Source organism: Channa argus, chromosome 6, assembly GCF_033026475.1.
Source record: "Channa argus isolate prfri chromosome 6, Channa argus male v1.0, whole genome shotgun sequence".
NCBI lineage: Eukaryota > Metazoa > Chordata > Actinopteri > Anabantiformes > Channidae > Channa > Channa argus.
The window spans coordinates 23118366-23134738 of NC_090202.1; the positions used below are offsets into that span (position 1 = coordinate 23118366).

General features: G+C 37.1%; 1 protein-coding gene across 1 annotated transcript; it reads right to left on the minus strand.

Moving 5' to 3' along the window:
* Positions 1 to 1483: 1483 nt before the first annotated feature.
* postnb (periostin, osteoblast specific factor b) lies at positions 1484 to 13828 on the minus strand. Its single transcript, XM_067508139.1, has 20 exons — positions 13661 to 13828; positions 13015 to 13113; positions 10400 to 10464; positions 9997 to 10154; positions 9756 to 9920; positions 9527 to 9673; positions 9063 to 9204; positions 7835 to 8047; positions 7593 to 7727; positions 6868 to 7016; positions 6575 to 6711; positions 6240 to 6370; positions 5998 to 6128; positions 5605 to 5707; positions 5453 to 5520; positions 5172 to 5217; positions 5043 to 5072; positions 4443 to 4595; positions 4216 to 4244; positions 1484 to 2766 (listed from the first exon to the last, which is right to left on the minus strand). The coding sequence occupies exons 1-19, from the start codon at positions 13777 to 13779 to the stop codon at positions 4216 to 4218; spliced, it is 2220 nt and encodes a 739-aa protein (XP_067364240.1). The 5' UTR covers positions 13780 to 13828; the 3' UTR covers positions 1484 to 2766.
* Positions 13829 to 16373: the final 2545 nt, after the last annotated feature.

Consider the following 16373-nt stretch of genomic DNA (forward strand, 5'->3'; position numbering starts at 1 on the left):
GCTTGATAAAAATAAAAAGGGGGATGGGACTATAGGATTTCATAACAATTATGCAAACATCATAGTGTGTATGATTTACTTCTTAGTATATTAAAATGTACCTGGTTGTGGTTTGATTGAAAATGTCATCAGTATGCCTGTATGACTGAAACAGGGAGGAGGCCTACAGACTAGAAAGTGAGTTTTTAAAAGTAAAACCTTTGGTTGCCCGGGGCCTGTTCTATCTAAAAGTCAGGTTATCACAACACTTTCACAAAGCCTGTCATCTGCTAATACAGAAGCTTTCAACACTGGCATATACCGTGTGTGCCCTTACATCAGCATATTGTGATAAGTAGCAAGCAAGCCAATAATTCTTGCTTTATGAGACATATTTGATAAGGCAACACTATGGTGTTACTATCGATGAATTAATGTCAAAATATGTCCAATATCCAGGGGATTCTTTCTGATTATGTTACAGATAACAGAACAGAACAGAACAGAAAACACAAATCAGGATCTGTAGCATCATGAGTCTCAAATTAACCGTAACTATTCAGGTGGCATGGTGCTGTAAGTCGTAACTCAGTAGGATACTGATTGATGTTTGTTTCAACATGAGTACATCTAGAATTGCTTTTCATCTTGGGTAGATTATCTTCAATTGCACACATCTCATGTGGATAAGGTTCTTATTTAATGACAGATTATATTTTATTAAGGCCAAGTCCATACGTAATGGCGCTGCCACGGCAACTTATCTAAGTCAGAGAACAAGCCACTTTGCCAGGAATATGTCAGCTTGTTGGAGCCAATGTTGCTTCCAGATGACGGGTCACTTTCATACAGCTGCATACAATGTTTTCATCAATACACACATTTACTGGGCCAGAGAGTTCTTCTGGGAGTCGTTCATGATTTCAGTGGGCCAATAAAAAACAGAGTGAAACCTTCAGTGAACTCAAATGTTGGTCAGATAAGATATACTTGTATACTACATCATGAACATTGTACTATTGAATTTTTTATATGCAAATGCAGCCCTCCTGCAGTTTGGAGATAATTACGTGACACGTTTGAGTGAATGACATGTGACCAGCTCAGTTGAATTACAGCCTTTATTTTGTGTGGTTTTCTTCAATTCTGAACCATAATAAACTCTAATCGCACAGTCGAAATTCCCTTTGCTATAAATTAAAGTCTTAAACGTATAGAAATATGAATGTTTTAAATTAGTATGTTTTTGTGCAGAAGGATGATTTATTTTACGCATAAAAAATGATCTAATTAAGCCAAGGATTTACAAACAACACTAAAAGGATGAAAAAAGAATTAGGACTATGTGTGAAGTTTCTGTCTGTGTGGTTTTAAAGATGACGACTCAAAGCACAAAGCAGTGGAGACCTTTGTCCGGTGGGTTGTAGTTGTATGAGATACCAGCAGTTTCATAAATGATAGAATAACTGGTACTGTATATTAAAGGAATACGCTGCTCAGCTGCTGGTTGTTGAAATCTGTGAATGTTTTTAATGTGAAATTACAGATAAAGAAAAAGTTGCATTTTTACATTTTGCCAGTTTTGGTTTGTAGGTTGGCAGTTGCTCATATTTTGATCCATCAAAGAGGCCAAAAAAACCAAACAAACAGAAATATACAAGGTTGCATGAGCCAAATAACAGAGATGGATCTAATCCAAATGTCTCCACACAGCAGCTCACTTAATGCCTCTGTAACCTCAGGGCAAATATTTCAGCTGGCTATATTTCACAAGTCTTTTGAACAACGTATTATTGCATAGTTTATAATACCGACTGTAAACAAAGTTAAAATGACCACCAAAGTTTAAATTAATTATTTGCTTTCACAGTTTGCAACTCAAGTACTTTATTTAAGCCTTATTCACTATATTTTGCACATTAAACCCAGATAAGTTTGTTTTTTAAAAGAGGTTTTCTTGGACGGTTCCGAAGTGGACTTCCAAGATCCCTCCTAAACATACAGAAAATGAGTAAGCTGTGACTATAAAAAGGACGATTAAAAAAAAATCTAAAGGTCTCAAGTCTAAAGGCCTTGTACTTAAAATGACAGACTCTTTTCTGAACAAATGTTGTCTACTTAACAGCCTTACAGGGATATCAGGAATGAGTGCAAACCCCAGTCTCCTCAGACGCCCTTTTCCAAATTGGCACATTTCTGTAAAAAAGCACTTTATTGAAAGATGTTTGGAAATAGAAATGGGGAAAAAAACTGCAGATGGATACATTGTCCAAAATAGTACAGGAACAGACAAAATTTACATGAAATCCTAAAAAGCTTGCGGCTTAAGAAATGAAAATGCTTAAGTTCATCTTTATCATGCTGACATTTAAAAATCCCCCAAAAGACATCGTAAAAATATCTTGTTTTAACGTTCAAAGGCATAACAAAGTTCAGAATTGAGATGTTTTTATTGCTACTCTAATGGCTTGGATATAAAACAATTAAAAGCTACCCTGACTTATTCTATCTCTTTAAAGTCATGACAAAATGTTCATTTGAACACTGCAAATATGTATAATTACACAATTATATTAGATATGCATTTATAGCACCATTCAATTGTTCAACAGATTTATTTTTGTCAGTTATTACAATTACAGTATATTTGAAATCACTGACATTTTAGGGGTATCCTCTGTTTTCAAACACCGGTTTTAATTTTCTGTTTGGTGTTTCGATCTGGTTTTACAACATTGAAGTTCTCATCCATCCAAGCTCAGTTCCTTCCCCACCTCCTGTTGCCAGCTGGTGGGAAAAAAGATAGATAAACGTAAATAGAGTCAACATAGCAGAGCATTGTGGTGGAAAACATGGCAGCAAAAAGTGAGAAGCCCACTGTTAGCTTCAATGAATAGTTGATGTCTACAAGCAGTGCTTGTGAACATAGTAGAATTTCAATTTCAAACAATTTCATTGTTATGAAAAATAATAATTATTAAGAATTTTGGTGAAGCTACCCTGTAATTGAAGCAGGACGTTTATCTACATGAAGCACACCAAGTCCATGCAAACAATACAACAGCACAGACGTAAATAAAATTCTCATGCCTGATTCAAAATAGAATATTCTGTAGAGTGGGTAACTAAAACAAATTGTATTTTCATTAATAGACCTACTATGTACTGCCTTATTTCATGTTCACTTGAAGTTTCACTTTTGACAGTTTTGAGTCTTACAGTAATGTCCTTTCTGCAAACACTGTTGCATGTAAAACCAAAACAATTTGATATGCTTGATAGTAAGGGATTCTCCAGAGTAAAAAAATATTTGGACTACTGCTGAAAATAAAAATGTGGCAACAGCTTTGAAAAAGCGGGACTCCCTGGCTGTCTATAATTTCACTGGTTTAACAACAGCTGCTGTGAATCTGTGTGCAGCAGCTGCCTGTGTGCTGTGCAGAAAAGCATTTAGGGTGATTAAATTACCACTGAAACTTTTAATAATGAATAAAGTTAGTGCTGCTGTGCCACATGTCTAAATTGCACATAAACTCTCTAAATCTGAGGACTTTGGTTGTAAATTGATTGCTGCCACAGAAAAAAGCTAAATTTAATATTATTTTAGCCGATGTAACAACAAAGACTATGAAAGCTTCAACGTTGAATGGAGCTCAGGTCAACTCCAGCTCAAATTAAACTGTGCCTGGCCAACACTCCACTCTACACTTTGTTTGTAGTGCTACTTTTTCATACATATATATATACATATACATATACATATACATATACACACATATATATATATATATATATATATATATATATATATATATATATATATATATATATATATATATATATATATATATATATATATATATATATATATATATATATATATATATATATATATATATATATATATATATATATATATATATATATATATACACACACACACACACACTTCCAGGCACAATTTGCCTTCTTTGGACAGAGCCAGATTAGCTGTTTCTCTGTTGTTCTAGTCTTTGTACTAATGCACCGACTGCAGTTGTGTTGTCTTGTCATGTGTCTCCAAGAAATAATTTTTTTAGAGAAATTGTATTTCCCAGGCATGATTTAGATATGCACTATATGTATAGTGCAGGGGAAAGAGTTAAGGTGTGTGAGCACAGCACAAGTTGACAGCCTAATTTAGCACACATGCCAGGCCTTGCTACATTCATTAGTAATGCATTTTTTTTTTTTTACCTAATTTCTTTGAGCAGCTTGTCTTCCTCCTGTAAAGACAAATATTAACATCAAGCACAGTTCTTAAAATAATTAGCCATAACTTCTATTTCTAAAAGTTTAAATTTGAGTTAATTTCATTGGCCGCCCACTGCTGACTAAGTGCCGATGGCCTAGAAACAACCCTATTCATCAAATTATAGTTATTATAAGTTATTTACATATTGATTGATGCAAAACATATTTACCCTGGACAACCCTGGTGACTTTGGTGATGGTGGGTTGACCTTCAATTACCCTGGTAACCTTGGTGAGGGAGGGTTGACTTTCAATGACTCTGGTAACCTTGGTGAGAGAGGGCTGACTTTCAATGACTCTGGTGACCTTGGTCACCTGAGGATCTATGGAAGCAAAGGGAGCGCAGGTCTACATGTCAGCTAGTAGATTAATAGTTTGTTTGTAGGTATCATAACTAATGGAGCAGAAATCTATAATCAATAGATGTCAAGGGAAGAGTTTTAGGTTGTTTTTGTGTTATTTTTGTTTCTTATTTTCTAACAAAATGTTACGCTAAGTTTTGATCTATTATCATTTCTGACATGTACAGGAATTAGCCAGTAGCAGAAGAGAAAGTCTTTTCTTCTCTCTGATTAATGCTGCTTCAGCTGCCAAACCCTGCATGTGTGCATGTAACTGCGTGTGAGAGTGTGTATCAAGTGTCAGTGATTGATTAGTACCTGTCCTAACTCAACAGCCTGCAGCTTCCCAATTTTTTGCATGCAAGTCTTTCACTAACCAAACATAGTTTGTGAAAAGTCAAACAATAAAATCATTTGCGTTCGCTGTACCTTCCTCAACGACCCGAGTCACGATCCTCTCTGATAACAACAGGAAATATGAAGCCATTAATAACTGTCAGGAAATTCTCTTGAAAATAAAACATACAATTGAGTAAATTGTAATAATTTTCCACTTACTCAGAAATGTAAGGGGGATCTCTGTATATCTGTATCCTGGAATGTACTGTGACCAAAAGGAAAATATCAGTTATAGGAGAAAGCACGTAAAGTGTGCATGATTGACAGCAAAATAAACCAAACTCATGTTCAGAAGCATAGGCCTAATGAGCCACACAGATGATTTTCAAGCAGGTTGTTGTCTTTATATTGAATTACACTGATTATATTCTGGCTCAAATGGTACCTGCCCTTTAAAGCCTTGCAACTTTAATGACATAAGTCACTTTTTGATATGATACCTTGATTTGCATGTAAGTGATGAGCCTCCTGAATAGCATTTGGAGTTCCTGGCTTCCAACCGGTATGTCTAGAAGAAAGCACATGGCGTTAGCTGTTGATGCATTTACAGAAGGTAGGGAATGTTAGAAAGTCAATTCAGTGAAAATTGTACCTTCAGGATACAAGAAGTGGTTGACAAAGTGAACAACTCCATTTGAGGCCATTTTATCAGCTTCAGGGACTTGGACAGAATTAACTAGCATTGTGTTGTTTGCCTGAGGGAGATAGATAAACCAATTACACTCACGAAATCCACAAAATGAGAAACTTGAAGAAACCTGTATTTTAATACATGAGGAATTAATTCTCCTTTAATTATTTAGCTAACAGACAGATTTATAAAAGTTATAAAAATTTAATTTATTTATAATGATTGACGTGACCATAAAAATACATTAAATACAGATGAATACAGATAAAAATACATATTGTATAATTTCATACCAAAAAGTCTTTGCTCCAGGTATAAGGTAACTTAAAAAGAAATGCTGCACTAAATACTAACCAGTTTTACTTTGAGGTTGCTGCCCTGGAATGTCTTAATAAGGTTTGTGGCCCCAGTCTCCAAACCGCCACCAATGAAAATACTTGGAGTAAAATGATACAGAAGCATGGTTCTGAGAGCATTTTTGTCACCTGAAATAAAGAGAAGGAAAACTTAATTTTCTAGGCTAATTTATTCAAATTACGATTTTTAATGAGCCACACAAGTGCTGGAAACACAGTAGGAGAGTCTGAGCAACCTACTTTTCAATAGGTCTATATCAGTTTTGCTCAGACTCGCAAAAGCCTTATCGCTTGGGGCGAACAAAGTAAAGTCTCCTTCCCCTTTCAGCAGGTCATTCAAGCCAGCAGCATCCACCAAAGACAAAAAGATCCTGCAGTACAGAGAAGAAAAAAACAGTAACTTAGCTGTTACAGAAAACGCTAAGAGCTGACACACAGTACTGCAGCAGCAGCAGTTTATCATTCCCAAATGTGGCGTGTGCATTTAATGAAAAGATAAAGAAAGATGTGATTTGAGTATTAGACTGCATTTTAATACTACAATAATGGTTTCGCTAATGTTGCTCTGCACTTACTTGAAGCTTCCATTTTCTTTCAGAATCTGAAACAGAGTTTTTTCCGCTGGTCTTAGCAGAGTCTTTGTTAGATGGAGAGCCCCATTGCTTCCTTCTTTACTGCCCCTTATCAGACAGGAATTCTCAATGCACACAGCCTGCAGAAATAATCCACAAGTTAAACACAAGATGACATAGGTTTTGTCTCAAAGATATGAGAATGGACAGTCAAACGACAGCAGTAATCCATACAGTGTGTGCCCAGTGGCACACAGCCACAATTTTTCAACACAGTCTCAGAGAAGAGAACTCACTGTTCGATAAATGAAGACCCTGAGAAATTTTCCACCAATCGTCTCCAGCCGCTGGCCATTGTACAGCTCTGAAAGTGAAATCTTATTCTTTATGATGTGGTTCTCAAGTATAGTCTTGAGAATCCGCTGATCTATGGACATCACTTCAGCTGTGAAAGAAAGAGACTGTTAAGCATTTCCCAGAAAGATCAAACATGCCACCAGCATTAAGTATCAGTTTTAGCAACAGCAATAGCTGTGTTGTTATAATCATTGTTTTGGACACACTATCCCCCGGGGAGCAGCTACAAAAACCTGCTGTCCTTGATGTGATTTACTGCACAGTTGTATGGATGGACCAAGTATCACAGCTGCTTCATGAAGAAAGTTTTATGGTTTATGCATGGTTCCTGTTACTTTGGCTGTTCGCTGTCTTGTGCATTCCTTTTTTTCTGTGCACACCCATTAAAATGTACAGCTACCAAACTAAAATAATTTTGCCCAGGAAGCCCAGGTTCAGGAATGTTCACGCAGCAGGAATGGGTATTTGGTATTACATGGTATAAAGCATCTGCCATGTCCAAATAAATCAATTCTTTTTTTCAAAAGCTTCATATATGTATGCGTTCATCACACAAGGGGCCATAAAATGTATTACTCCTCTATTGTGGAATAGACAGGGTTCATATTTTACTACATGCTTAAAACAAAAATGTGCATGATATACTGAACAGTAGATGACTCACTGGTGAAGACGGAGTTCAGGGGAGCCAGCAAAGTGTACTCAGCATCTGATTGCATGGCACTAGAGAGACCCAGCTCTGATACCATGTCAGAAAAGGTTGAAACGGGACCATCCATTAGTTCCATCAACTCCTTAGCTTAAAGGGCAGAAGAAACCCGGCACCGTTAAAGTATGGCACAAGAGACTAATTTGTATGTCGTAGTCCAGGTATGGCTTACTCCAAAGAGAAAATGGGGCTCAAACCTGAGTTTGGTAAAAGCACTCTGTCGATAATGTGAATGACACCATTGGTGGTGACAATGTCCTTCTTGTTCACCATCTTGATGCCATTGACAGTCAAACTTAAGCCATCACAGCCAATTACAATATTGCTGCCCTCCATGGTCTCATAAGTGTTGCCAGACATGATAGCCTCAGAGCACTGGACTGAGTCCAGGAGGTGAAATTTCAGAAGAGCTAAAAAACAAAACAAAACAGAACAAAGTTTCAAATGAATGTGTGGTTTAGGTGTAGAGTCAGTTCAATGCATATGCTGTTTTATATTAAAAGCATATAATGCCCAGGGAACCTGAGGACCCTTTGGATCCTTTGGGTCCTTGAGTGAGAAGACATGTGATTTTATCACAGTTCTGTTTAACTTTGTCTGAAATGGTCCCTTTTCACATTATAGGGAAGCTGTGGGCAAATAAAAGGTTTGGACTCTTCCACTACGACCTGCTTTCTCAAAGAAGCAGCTGTTCCCTTTCAGAGTTCACACAACAACAAAGAAAGCTCATTAAAAAATGTATGGATTCTTTGTGTTTTGTTTTCAAGTAGTTCAAAGTCTATGTATATTTGAAGTATTGAACTTCAACCTAATCCTGGTACTTACACTGTACTACCGTGACCTATTCACAGTACATACTGTAGTCTAACAGAAAAAATAAAATAAAAACATTCCACAGTGTCAGAGACGTGTTGAACTGTTTGACTTTCCACCCTCAGTGTAATGCATTACTAGAGACTAGAGACTTATTTTTATGACTCTTTGACACAGCTTAGTTCTGTACAGCTTGCCAAATGTGTAAGTTCTGTTATGGCTGCATCTGTTTTGAATTGGAAGGCATTGAATATGAGGAAGAAAAAAAAACATCTTATGGATGACTTGGTCTAGCAAACATGCTTCCACGAACCACTGAACTTCTTTTCTTCCTTAAATATAAATATGCTCCTACTTTGCAGAAGTCAGTATAAACCTTTAATCTTAGATACTTACTTACTTTACTTACTTAAACCCTTACTCTTAGATACTTAGATTTTTGCTGCCTTGTACCTCACTTGTAAGTCGCTTTGGATAAAAGCGTCTGCTAAATGACTAAATGACTAAATGTAAATGTAAATGTAAATGTACTCTGTGCCTCAGTGCTTTAAAGGGTTAATTCTTGGGCATTAAGAAAAGCAACAGATCTTTAAGAATAAAAGTCAAGTTTACCATTGAGAACCTTCTTGTCACTCTGAAATCTCTCCAATGCATCGCCGCCCAGGGTGTCAAAGGCCTCATTGGTGGGAGCAAAGAGAGTGTAGTGTCCTGGCTGACCCAGCTTCTCCAACAGTCCAGCATTTTGAGCCATATCCTATAGGGGGATTTCACCAGCCGGATATTAGTTAACATCAAAATAGAGTACATTTGTAGGACACGGACAAGGTTACCTCTGTAATAAATACAAAATATTACATTTAAAACTTGAAATTTTTTGTAACAAAATCACAGATGCACTCTCTGCTTGTGTTTAACAACTGCCTATATATTCCTGCAAATTATATCTGTGGTTGCTACAGATGAAAACCCTTTTTTCTTTTTAGGGAATTGTGCACATTTACTGTTATGCTGCTAATGTGCACTGTCTCTGCTGTATGGAAAATTAAGGAAAACAAATCTGCTCCAATTGTACTTACATGCAGGGTTGTCAGGTCATCATTAACCTCAATGATATCCTGGATGGTGTTCCCAACAGAGCTGATGACGCGGTCAATGACATGCACAACTCCATTGGTTGCAACCTGGTTGCCATGGATAATCCTAGCGCAGTTCACAGTCACCACCTTTACATCACATACAGTGCACTTTATTATCAAACCACTGAAGGTGTTTTGAGTGACATTGCAAGAACAATGCTATACTCACCCCATTGGAATAATGGTTAATAAGGAGTCCAAGGTCATTGTACATGGAGGTGACTGTCATACCATTCTTTAAATCTTTGGTCAAGAAGCGTTTGTTGACCATGTGATAATGCAGAGCGTTGTACAATTCAATGTTGACATTGCTGACCAGTGCATTCCTTGTTTCCTGTGTGAGGTAAATAAGATGTTTAAGCCTCGAAGACAGAGATGTGCTGCAGTTTTTGTTTTGTTTTTTGACGCACCTCATCCAAATCCTCCCAGGCCTCGTTGCTGGGCGCAAAGAAGGTGAAGGATCCAGATCCCTCAATCTCGCCCTTCAGCTTTGACACCTCAGAGTATTTTTGTGTTGAGGTTGCTTTTACCAGACCCAACGTGTTATACACATTGTCAATCGGGGCAACTAAAAAAAATAAAAAATCATATGAGCGTTATTACATGTCAGCCTGTTTGTCTGATGATAGCAATGAGAAATCTTTGAAACATTTCAGGCCTGAAAAGTAGGACATCTGTTTACAACATGCCATGGCATCTTCTAGTTTGTTTGGTCGGCTGTCAAATACAGTGCACAGCTGCTATACAGGTGGAGAACATGGCCTCATCAAAACTTTATACACGACCTACACTGTAGAGCTTATCACACTGTACCTGCAGGACAGCCACGCATGCCCTCCAGCTTCATGTACCCTGGACAGCACTCATAAAGCACAGTCCTGCAGAGAAAAAACACAAAAGTGAGTATCAGCTCAAAATACTATTTTTAAGCAATTGTTCTTCTGTACAGTTGTGTAAAATGAAGTTGGAAGAAGCATTTTATGGGTGCCCTGTTTTGAGCTAAATCATCATTTTTTTGTTGGTCTTGTGTTACTCATTATCTCCTTCGCTACCCGAACAGTACATGTGATCCAAAAGCTTGAGCCAAAATCTCATGGAAAGGCTGCCTCAAGGATTATGCCTCCATTACACTGGTTGGTTTATATTACCATAAACTCCTCTTTGAAGTTAAACAATTAGTTTGGACTCTATTTGGTTAACCTCAGAACCATTCAGATTTTGGCCTTGGGAAAGGCCAGAAACCTGGAATTAAAGGCCAGAAACCTGGAATTAAGGTTTAGGAAATTCTGGTTAACACACGGAACATTTAAAGGTTGTGATGGTCTGTATGGAAACAGTTGAGCTAATGTGAAAAACATCATTATTCAATTGTCACCAATTTTTTTTTTTTTACAGTGTACAGACTTTTATAATCTAGATAATAATCATCGTGATTTCTGTTTTTAAATTAGATACAAATGAAAAATGTTGCTATTGGACAAACGTGTGAGAAGCAGTGACTCATCTCCAGATGAATAGTGCAGGACACCATAGCCTGAGGAGGATACTAAAATTCAAGGTGCAGCTTGTAGATATAAACATGTCTATGCCTTGCATCAGCAGGTTTGGACCTGTTGGAACTATAGTATTGTTTCTTGCTAATGGAAAGCAGAAATTTGGCGATGTTGAAGTAGCTGCTAAACAAGCCTTACATATAATTGGTTCCAGGGAGACTCCAAAAAATTTAAAAAGTGTCTTCCTAAAGAGTCATGCAAGAGTCATATTATGATGGTTCAGAGCATCAGGTAATGAACGGGACATTGATGATCTACAAAAAACAACATGTAGGTAGCAATCATCAGCAAACTGTAAGACCTGGGTCAAGAAACTTCAAGCAGAGACTTTACAGTGGCTGCTAATGTCTCAGACAGACCAATGATTTGACTCAAAGCTGGAGTTGGGGGGTGGAATGGGATGAGATCACACAAGCCCCATTGGGGCAGAGTCAGCAAAATCCTTCCTACACTGCTCTTCCACACAGAGAAGCCATGTCTGGCCTTGAAGTTGGAAACTTTTGATTTGTCAGCATAACCATGAAAGAACTGCTCCACTAAGTACCATGATAATTTTGTCAAACATCATAAATGCTGTATGCGGCTTTGTTCTGATTTAACCCATCACTAATGTGCAGTTTGGAGGTTTGGTTGTACATAGCGTTCTTAGGGACGAAGCTGTTTTGGAAGCAGAAATTTGTCATTTGTTCAAACCTTACTGGGTAAAGTAAAGTATATTAGTCAGTACAGTATGATGTTACAGATGTATGCATTTGGTTTGTTCTATAGGCAAAATTTTAAACCGGCTCTGTGCAAATGTATTCAATGACTACAAAACATGTTTTGGTTTTATGCCTTTAAACTGCTAAATTATCTATTAAACATCTGCCTCTTTTGTGGAAGAACAAGGGTAGGGTCATACTGTAGGTTTTGGATTTGGGATGGTGATATGATCACAATAACTAATGTATTTAGGAAAAGTCTAACACATCACTATTTCTTATTTGAAACACATGTGTACACTTAGCTTGCAAGTTTATATTAAGTTTGCTGTTAACCAGCTCATTAAAGTAATTTCATCTGCACATTGTAACTGGTTCTGATTCAGCTTTGAGCCAGTCAAAGATAAGATGGGAATCTTATCTTATGACTGGCTCCACACTCCCATGTCAGATGTCCACTGAAACAAACAACATTCTTTTCCAATATCACCATTTGCCAACTCACTTAGCAGTGTGTGTTTATCATCAACAACTAAGCCTATTTGGAGTGGTAAGCAAAAGGGAGCATAAAGCCATAGAGGCATAACGCAAACACAGAAGGCAAACTATGTGTGTGTGTGTGTGTGTGTGTGTGTGTGTGTGTGTGTGTGTTTGCATCTAAGAGAGAGGGAGTGAGAAAGCATGAGACATCATAAAGTAGGCATGGCATCAATCCATGTTTAAACCCAAAAGCGCTGAGAGAGTTGGAACAATGGCACAATAGCTGTCTAAAATGATTGGGTTCAATGCTTTTCCATGAATGAATATAGTCAACATTTTTTAGCCACATCATATCCTGGAATCAGTGGTTCACCACTGTGGAATCCAATGACGACGAGTTATAAAAAGTTATAAAAATCCCAACTTAAAGTTTATAGGATAAAATGAGATAGTCTTCAGTGCAAAGAGTTTAGGGATGTGTAGTGTTTTTCGTTTTAGGCAGTAGTTTAAGTCAAAGTAAGATAACAGATGTCTGTCCCTATGGAAATATTCAACTTTCCTTGTAAATCCCCAGAGAAGAAGCAGTTGAAGAAGTGCAAGCATTGAAGAGCTATGTTTTCAAAAATCTTTTACTAGCTGAATTTGTTTGTAATGTTTGTAATCTTTAAACAGGAGAATCAACATGTCCTCTTACGCTTTCTTTCCACAGATGGTCCCGAGATGCCAATTACGACATGTGCTGAAGTACTTCTTCTTCCCCCCCATCACTTGCTGGATTGCACAGACATTGGGTCTGATGAGCATTGGGAGGGAAACATGCATGAGGCATTAATCAACTGGTAAAATAAGTAAAAAAATAAATACTGGTAAAATTCTGAAATGATTAATTTCTAAATAATTATGTGACAACCAGTCCTGCTGGGAAAGACAGCAGCCTGCCAAGTGTGAATAATTATTTGGCAACTACCACTGTTTCTTTTCAGACCAGACAGGGAAATACGAACAGTGACATCTATGCCTGCTGGATTTTAAATTGGTTTGTCAGATTTGAGATAAGGATTAATACATTTTTATCAAAGAAAACAGAATATTATTGAATTTCATTTCATGATTATTGCCACAGATAAACAATAGATATCTGTGAAATTGTCACCAACTAGCAACATAATGTATTTCACATCAAAACAGAAAATGCACAGAAACTATAAAAAGCAGAAATGATAGGAAACTACTCAGTCTTAGCAATACTACAAAAATATTCCTTACACATTTAAATAACATGACATCATAAGGGTATGAAAAATACTCCAAAAAAGGACAAAAAATATTGACATGCTTACCCTTCGTTTCTTGCCCTGATGCGACTGTGGGAGACTATTTTGTCATAAGCTGAAGAGTCAGCCTTGTCAAATGTAGAAAGCACGAAGAGTGCAAAGGCAGCTACAAAAAGGAGCTTCATCCTTGATTTCTTAGCTAGCCTTTCCAGACCCAGAGTGATCGGAGCACAGCGCAGAGTGGGAGTTTATATACCACGAGTTTCACCCTTCACTCAAGGAGGATGGCAACATTTCATGCATGCATAGGCCACCCAGAACCTTACAAGGAACACATTTCTATACAGGAGGCTCAAGGCATCTTTGCATTTGTATGTATTGTTTTAAAATATGTGTTCATTAATTTGTGGAGAGTCATGTGTCATTGTGATGCATTTCTCACAAAAATATTTGGTGTTTGAAAGCATTGTAGTCTTATTTACCAGTGTTATTTAATTTAATTCAATTCCTACAAAAAGTTCCTACAGAAGTTAATTAAACTGGATTGGAAACAAATAGAACATTCAAATTCTCTACTGCAAATAGCTAAGCATGGTTTTTGGATGCTCAAAGTTTAGCACCACATTAAACATATACTCTCTGAGCAGATGGAAAACATAAGATGCACAATTACAGCTGTGTCTTTTCTGTAAAAGTGACATTTCTTTGGAGCACAAACAAAGACACATTACATAATCTGATATCTGAACAAAAGCCAGTTTAACCTTTCAGAATGCAGTTTGCTCCACCTAGTGGTGGGAGGGAGCCTAGACACGGATTCTAACAGCATCAGTATATGAATATTATCACATGATACTTTTTGTTTTAGGAGAATAAGTATTGAAGTAAATCATTATTTCAATTATGGAAGACTTTTTCATATACATTAAAAACATTTGAAGCACATTATCAAACGGAGCCACAGCTTTTTACCTGTACTGTAAAACAAACTCTTACAAAAGTCTTGCAGCGATTACCCAGACAACAACATTTGTACTTTTATGTTAACAATAGTTTCCTGGCTAGAACTTCAAACAGTCAAAAGGCACAGACATACACAATATGAAATCCCACAACAAAGTAAACTATAAAAGTAACATCTTACAGTACAAACAGCTTTTGCACATGTGTTAAACACGTTAAATTGCTCCCTAATAATCTCTTCTTAACTATTTTGTAGTTCTTGTTCTAATTAAGAACTATTTTATACTCCTTGATAATTATAATAATAATTGTTTAATAACATTAATACAATGTTAATATAGTGTAAATGACATTCAAACAAAGTGTAGATGTTGTTAAGTTTTACCAAAGGGTGTTTTTACTAATAACATACCCAAGTGGCTTCACTTACGCCATTCAATCAACCACATGTTGTCTAACCTCTAGGCTTATGTACCAGATGTTCAGTAATGTTTTCCCTACCACCTATGTCAATACTCTGTAAAAAGGGAACAAACACACAAGCCAGAACCAAATGCTCACTGATCTTATACTGGACCTTCATATGCTATTGTGTTATACTGTGCAAATTTATTTTAACCAGTAAGCCTTAAAGACACTTTTAAAGCAAGCAGCCCCATGTGAACTTGATTAGTTTAGATCTTTAGAAAAGAGCTTATGCATGAATTATCTTCCCAGACTACTCATGTCTTAAAAAATCCCAAAGCCTGGAAAACATTTACTTTACAATCCTTACATTCCAGTAAGCAGCCAATTCCCAAGATAAAGACTGTACTTACTTGTGGGAAGAAATATTAGCACCGATAAACTCACACAGATTGCCAGCAGGTTGCAGCTTCAAATTAAGGTTTGCAGTAGAATATATGTGCAAATAAAAAATAGGAGTCATTAAAGGCCAAAACCAAAACATTTCTAAACAAAATTATTCCCTCAGGAGGGATGCCAGTGTTGTTGGTTTGATTCCCACCTTCTCCTGTTACATGTGCCCATGTCCAAATGTCCTTGAGCAAGACACTGAACCCCAACTTAGTTGGTCCTAGTGAGTGCAGGCCAGCTGCAAGTAAATGCTACTACTCCTGTCAACAGTATGCCAATTTGCAATAATACTGTAAGTACCGCAGATCAGATAAACTCAGTGTTAGTGATTGCATGTTAAAGTTAGGCCTATATGTAGCCCACCTCACCACATTTCACAGGTTTTAAACAGTGAAATACATGTTCACTTGGTGCATAGTCTATACAGTTGATGGCATTGTCTACACATAATTTGGGCCATAACGCTGCACTAAGCGTACACGTCACTAGAGGGCGCTTGATGCCTGAGAAGTAGGACAACCTTTAATACAGGAGCTTCAAAACAGGAGCAATTCATTTATACCATGCAATATACCAATGTTTGAGGCAGTTTACCTTTTCTGCAGAGCAGTAATGTATCAACTTAGCATTTATTGTGCAAATACGTGAGTGCAAGACAGCATTGAGTCATGCCTATCCTCGGACAGGTCGCAAATTCAAAAGAAAATTTTCTCGGAGAGAGGATGTCGATGTAAACTGTGCATCGAGCGGACCTTGTTAATGGGGTCCCTGTATAAACAGCAGGAGAGAGGGCAATAAACTATTTACTGAGATTTTTTTCTCCAGTAAACACTGTCAGAGAACACAGGAGTAAAGTGAATCCAGATGACTAATGAAAAGCTGAATTTTTTTTCTTATCTACTTTGTTCCATCTACTCGTTGAGTTATGTTAATTTCTACTGTCCTGTCCTGACGTTAAGTT

Coding starts and splice junctions, on each gene's coding strand:
- postnb (XM_067508139.1), bottom strand. CDS start 13,779: ATGAAGCTCCTTTTTGTAGCTGCCTTTGCACTCTTCGTGCTTTCTACA. Junction 8,048..9,062: donor TGACAAGAAGGTTCTCAATG/GTAAACTTGACT, acceptor TTTGTTTTTTAG/CTCTTCTGAAATTTCACCTC. Junction 7,017..7,592: donor CCTGAACTCCGTCTTCACCA/GTGAGTCATCTA, acceptor TTTCTTTCACAG/CTGAAGTGATGTCCATAGAT.